At 47.1% G+C, this 6,123-nt stretch overlaps 1 protein-coding gene across 1 annotated transcript; it reads right to left on the reverse strand.

Annotated features, from left to right (window-relative positions):
- Positions 1-3,954: 3,954 nt before the first annotated feature.
- On the reverse strand, positions 3,955-5,485 carry LOC131495628 (olfactory receptor 6K6). Its single transcript, XM_058700641.1, has one exon. The coding sequence runs from the start codon at positions 5,338-5,340 to the stop codon at positions 4,342-4,344; it is 999 nt and encodes a 332-aa protein (XP_058556624.1). The 5' UTR covers positions 5,341-5,485; the 3' UTR covers positions 3,955-4,341.
- Between the last annotated feature and the right edge of the window lie 638 nt (positions 5,486-6,123).

Here is a 6,123-nt window from a genome sequence, read left to right on the forward strand (position 1 = left end):
AAAATAATTGTGTCAAGCAAATAATAAGTGAGGATATGGAAAAATCAAACTTACACTTAAATATGCGTATTATATCATATAAATATATACCATATTATATGGAATTAAGCTTTAGTTGCATATTACATAAATTTCATACATAAAAATAATATACAAGTTATGTACATGTTACATATAAAGTTATATACATATATATATGTTCCATGTGTATGTGTGTATATAGATAAATAGATAGCTAGATCGTATATATCAAACTTAAAGAGGAAACATACATATGAAGTATTTATCAAGTTCATGCAACTCATAAAGAAATTCTCTGTTGAAATATAGATGCCTTCATGACTACTTTCTCTGAACATATGATTTTAGGTGGACGAGGGGGAGGGGAAGAGACTATTTAAGGGAGAGAAAAACAACAAAATAACTGTTTCCATGATTATTTTACTTTTCACTTTACCCAACATGGGAGTTGATTAGTCCAAAGATATAAGACACATGGAAGGCAGCCTAGTGTAGCAAAACAAACAATTAAAAACATTTATTTTTAAAAAGGAAAAATATACATGAATGGAGGGATATCACTGGTTAAACTGACCCAAACCAAGGGTTTGCAAGGCCAGCACATGTGTCTTAGACAGGCTTGCTGCTCTGTTCCCTGGTGTTTTCAGTCCCTGTTTGAGGGAAGGAAATTTCAACTGGGATGAGAATCTCCTGTCCTAGACCCAGAGAAGCAGTGTTTCAGCCCATGCCCTGAGAACGTCTGACTCTTGTGTGAAGGGATTTACTTGTAAGACTGATCATTTTCCTGTTCCAAACTAAAAAGAACCATGGCTTATGTGAGAGAATAAATTTGCAACGCGGGGAAGCATCGCACATCCTAAACAGGACCCTGTCATCTGCACGTGCAAGGTGCGCTTTTGTTCTGTGCCAAAAATCATACAGCCATTTTAATTCTGGGCCCTGTGACACCTACTTTGTGAAATAGAGGTGATCCAGCCTCTGCTACCGAGATCCCGGAAAGCGAAAAGGAAAGACTGAATGGCATCCCCTGGAGTGATACAACACGAGGGCCCTGGAAGTGATTTTCAGCTCAGGACGATAGTAAGAGGAACAAAAGCATTAAATAATAAGCAATATTTGACGAACATTATAGCCACTGTGCTCAGCATGTTATACACCTCGTGGCCTTTGATCTTTAAAGTCCTCAAAGCTCCTAAATGACAGATAGGGACACCGAGGCTCAGGACACCTTTGCTAGTTCTCCAAGTTGTACTGTTGGAAAAAGTACAAAAGCCAGATTCATGTTCAGACAGTATGACCTCAGAGCCCTCCGTCTTGGTGACCACGTTCAATTCAGTCCAGTAAGGAGGGGTTATCTGATAACTACCTAACTTGGTAGGAGACCGTCTTGACCGAGTGTTCAAATGGAGCCTAGATTACCTTTTTTTCAGATATGTTGAGGAGGAGTTCCTGCTCCTCTATCCAGAGATAGCTGGATGTCTCCCAGGGCAGCTTCAAGTTCAGAACAAGTGGGGAAAATAGACATTCTCTAAAACTGATGAACTTAAGCAAAAAGCAAGGCTGTAATTATGTGTAAGAGATGCTCCCGTACTGGACCGGGGCTGGGACTAGGAAGCGGTCAAGGAAACAAAGCAATTGAGGACATGGAATTATTAGCTTAGCCTGGATCCTTTGGCTCCTGCCTCCCCACAGATGATAGACCCTCCCTCCCGTATTTCTTCTCCTTTTGCTGCCTTGGGCAGATGTGGGGACCGTCCGTCATCATCATCAAGGCTCTTATCTTTGTTGCCTTTGCCCTTACATCTACCTCTTACATCTACCTTTGCATCCGTCTGGCTGTCCTGTCAGCCAGCCCGGCATGTCGATCAGTGGGTCCACAAGTCAAGAACAAAGTTCGGCTAGTAGACAGGCAGTCGGCAGAACCCTGTGCTGACGTGTGGTGTTCAGAAGGAAATCTCCTCCTTGTGGTCTGTGGGCCTTTCATCCAAACATCTTGTTTGTGTGGGGCGAACAGGAAACCACAGAAAAGCAGAAAGACAGAAAGCGAGTCATGTCAAAACCAGGGCCCACAGTGGTCCTGAAACCAGTGGTAGCAACAGCAGCGTGAGGAATCTTTCTTGAACACTCCAGCAAGTTGGAGTAACGTGGAGAAATAGGGAACAACAGTGGCATAAAAAAGAATCACTCCCGAGCCTTGATCGCAAAGGTTGGGATGTTCTTGTGAAAAGAAAAAAATCAAGGCACAGAGTCGAGAGAGGAAAGGACCAAAAGGGGTGCGCATTCAAAGAGAGTTGGGACACAAATAGCACATTTTGGAAGGTCTGAAGGAAATAAAATAAAATGGCTGGGAGCAATGAAGGCACAGGGACCACCGTATCTCATGCCAAGAAAGCTGGCAAATTGGATGGCTGGTGGCATTCTTAGTAAGAGCAGCTAATGAATTATTAGGCTCTGAGGCCTCCAAGGCCAAGCTGCGGGTGTGACGGTCACTAAGTGAATCCACTGCCCCCGACACAGTCCCTGAAATAGAATTGCCAGGCAAATAGTTGTTAAGAAATCAATCTTGAAATCTGGAGAAGCAAACCCTCTAGCACGTCCTGTATACTAATTAGGGATCACACTGCCTCACCGAAAGGCCACATTTCCTCCGGATTTCTTCCTGGGTTTAGCGATCTGTCTTGGGAGGCAAGCTGTATGAAAGGGACCCAGAGCACGGCGATCGGCTCTCGCTGCGGGCGCTCGAGTCATTGGGTTTCTGTCCTGATTTCCTCATCATTAACCCGGGGCACCCAGACCAGTTACTGAAATTCTGTGCTTCACTTTTCTCCTTTGGAAAACTCAGGGTTGATATTGTTTCTACAGGATTGTCGTGCGGATAAAAGGGATAGTACATGTAAGGTACTTACTGCAAAAGCTCAGATGTTATTAAAACATGTTAGCTCTTCTAAATACCAAAGGGCCCCAGGGCTGGAGGCGATCTTAGCGGTCATCTCATGCAGCTGCTTTCAACCCCAACCCACCCTCAGAATTTTCGGGTCAGCTCTTCAGAAATGCAGATGCATGGGCTTCACTTTCAGATTTGCTAAATCCTAAGTTCCAATGATCCATTGGTTTGGGGAACCGCTGATCTGATCCAACCAAAGGCTTTACAGACACGGTACTGTTTAGTGGCAGAACAAGGTGTAAAATCTGGTCTGAACGATAGTGTTTCTGGGAGGCCACTGTGACCAGAGTGAGGGCTGGACGCTCATGGAGGGCAGAGTCAATGACTCCTACGACTCATCAGAGACTGGTAGGTTTCCTGAAACTTTGGGGGAAAGTAATTTCATTTCTTGAATACCAAATGGATCAAACGGATCAAAACCAAGCATTTACTAAGGACGTAGCACCAAGTAGAGCCCTGAGGTCAAGACCCGCTCTGTCACTAAGTACCTATGTGACATCAGGCAAGTCAGTACATTTCTCTAGGCTTCCGTTCCAACATGTAAATAATGGTGATTTCTGACCTAATTGCTTTAGGACATTTTAAATTTAAAGAGGATTCATACATGTGAAGGTATTTCAAATGGGAAATTGCTAGAGAAGTAGACTATTGCCACAATTCATTAAAAAGAAAATTTTAACATTTATTTGTTGCTGAGGGACAGAGAGAGTCAGAGCACGAGCAGCGGAGGGGCAAGGAGAGAGGGAGACACAGAATCCGAAGCAGGCTCCAGCTCCAAGCTGTCAGCACAGAGCCCGATGAGGGGCTCGAACCTGAGATCATGACCTGAGCTGAAGTCGATGCTTAACCCGCTGAGCCACCCAGGGGTCCCACCCCTATTCATTTTTATGTCACTCCAACGAGCCTCGAATTCCATCATGCCTGGTGTATGTGATCAGTGCACGGATGTCGAATCGAGTTTGTGGGTTAAATAAGCTGAAAATGGAGACGATTTTAGTGTCGGGAAATGGTTTATCAATGTGGGGTGCTGAGCATCAGAGGGATTCACGAATGGAGAGAGGGCTGGGGACGAGTTGATGGTGGCAATTTTCAGAACCACAGTGTCTTTCATGTCTCTTCTGTCCTGCTGTCTGGCCTCATCTGCATGTGGGGCCACAGAGGAGAAGGCCAGGAGCCCAGCTGGAGGGGCGAAGAGGAAGCTAGCCTGTGCCGTGCTGCCGCAAAGTCTATTGGGGCTGCCTCGGAGACCACAAACACGGCAGGGGCACGGATGCGAACAGGCTGTGACATCGCCACCAATGCCCTGGACACAGCAGTTTTCTGTTCTTGTTTGTAATAACAGAGTGAGTGGTTGTGCCAATAGAAACAGAGCATACTCACGAACAAGTCAAGAAACGGTGGATCCAGCCCCTGGATCTATCCCCGACCCCACTAGCCCTCCTCCGATGGCAGAAAAGCCTTCCAAGAGCATCTTTCATGTCCTTGTTTCTAAGGCTGTAGATAATGGGGTTCAGGAAGGGGGCAAGGATGACAAAGGTGATAGCAATTGCTGTGTCCCAAAATACGGAGTAGGTGGCTGAGAATCGCAGGTACATGACAGCGACACTGCCGAAAAACAGCAAGAACACAGCCAGGTGGGCAGCGCAGGTAGAAAAGGCCTTGCGGCGGCCCTCGGCTGAGGGCATCCCCAGAATCACCACGATGATCCGGATGTAGGATAGGGCGATGGCCAGGAAGGAGGCCACAATCTCCCCTGCATGGATGGCGTCCACAATGACCGCCAGGGACGTGTCCGTGCAGGCCAAGCTCAGCACGGGTGTAAAGTTGCAGAATATCTGCCGGATCTGGTTGGAGCCACAGAAAGGCAGGGTGGCAATCCACACGATCTCGGGAAGCACAAGGAGGAAACCACAGACGCAGGACCCAGCGGCCAGCTGGGTGCACAGCCTGGGAGTCATGATGGTCGCGTACCGGAGAGGCCTGCAGATAGCGACGTACCTGTCAATGGCCATGGCCGTCAGGACGCAGCCTTCTGTGATGCCCAGGGAGTGGAAGAAATACATCTGTAGGAGGCAGCCAGCCACAGAGATGGTCTTGTGCTCACTGATCAGGCTGGAGAGCATCTTGGGGATGGTGGTCGTGGTGTACCAGATCTCCAGGAAAGAGAGGACGCTGATGAAGAAATACATGGGGGTGTGCAGGGCCCTGTCCAGCTGGACGACGATGAATATCATTAGGTTCCCAGTTACGATAAATCCGTAGGTGAGAAGCAGAAGAATGAAGAACAGGACGCCACCTTCAGGCAGATGTGGGAACACAGAGAAGAGGAACTCAGTCACCGTAGTCAAATTCCTACTGGTCACCCACTCCGTCATCTGCCAGGGGAAGAAAAGAGACAGAGAAACTCCTGAAATTGGCGTGGCGATCACACACCGGAAACAGCTCCGCTCCTTTCCCTGATCAAGTTACCTAAGTTGACTCTGGGACCCTAGACAGGATAGTTAGAAATATCTCTCAGCTGTAGAGATCTCTAACCTGCTAGAAATATCTGTAATCTTGGCTTTGGGACCCCCTCAGTGCATCTTTTAAAAAAATTTTTGCAACGTTTCTTTATTTTTGAGGGAGAGATGGACAAAGTGCGAGTCGGGGAGGGGCAGAAAGAGGGAGACACGGAATCCGAAGCAGGCTCCAGGCTCCGAGCTGTCAGCACAGAGCCCGACGCGGGGCTCGAACTCACGAACCGCGAGATCATGACCTGAGCCGAAGTCGAGCGCTCAACCAATTGAGCCACCGAGGTGCCCGTCAACACATCTTTTGTAAACATCTTCAGCAGATGCAAAGAAAACACAAAGCGACACACAAATGAATTCTCCAGAAATTCTCGCTGGGGGCTCACTTCTTTAATTCCTTGGTTCTCCCCCTCACTCTCTGCCTCTCTGTGTTTAGCTTTAAAATGTGTACCTTTCTTTCCAACTATTCTCCACTCCTGTTCTTCATAGCGAGTTAAAAAAAAATACAGAGACACTGTCAGGAGCCCTTGTCTCAATAATTCATCACGCTGCTCTCCCATTTTTTCTGGCCCTGATCCCTAACGTGAGGTTGGCGGGCTGGTCATCTCCACTTCTGCTTTGTTTCTGTTTTGTTTCACGGTGACATCT

The sequence above is a fragment of the Neofelis nebulosa genome, chromosome 15, assembly GCF_028018385.1.
Source record: "Neofelis nebulosa isolate mNeoNeb1 chromosome 15, mNeoNeb1.pri, whole genome shotgun sequence".
Taxonomy (NCBI): Eukaryota; Metazoa; Chordata; class Mammalia; order Carnivora; family Felidae; genus Neofelis; species Neofelis nebulosa.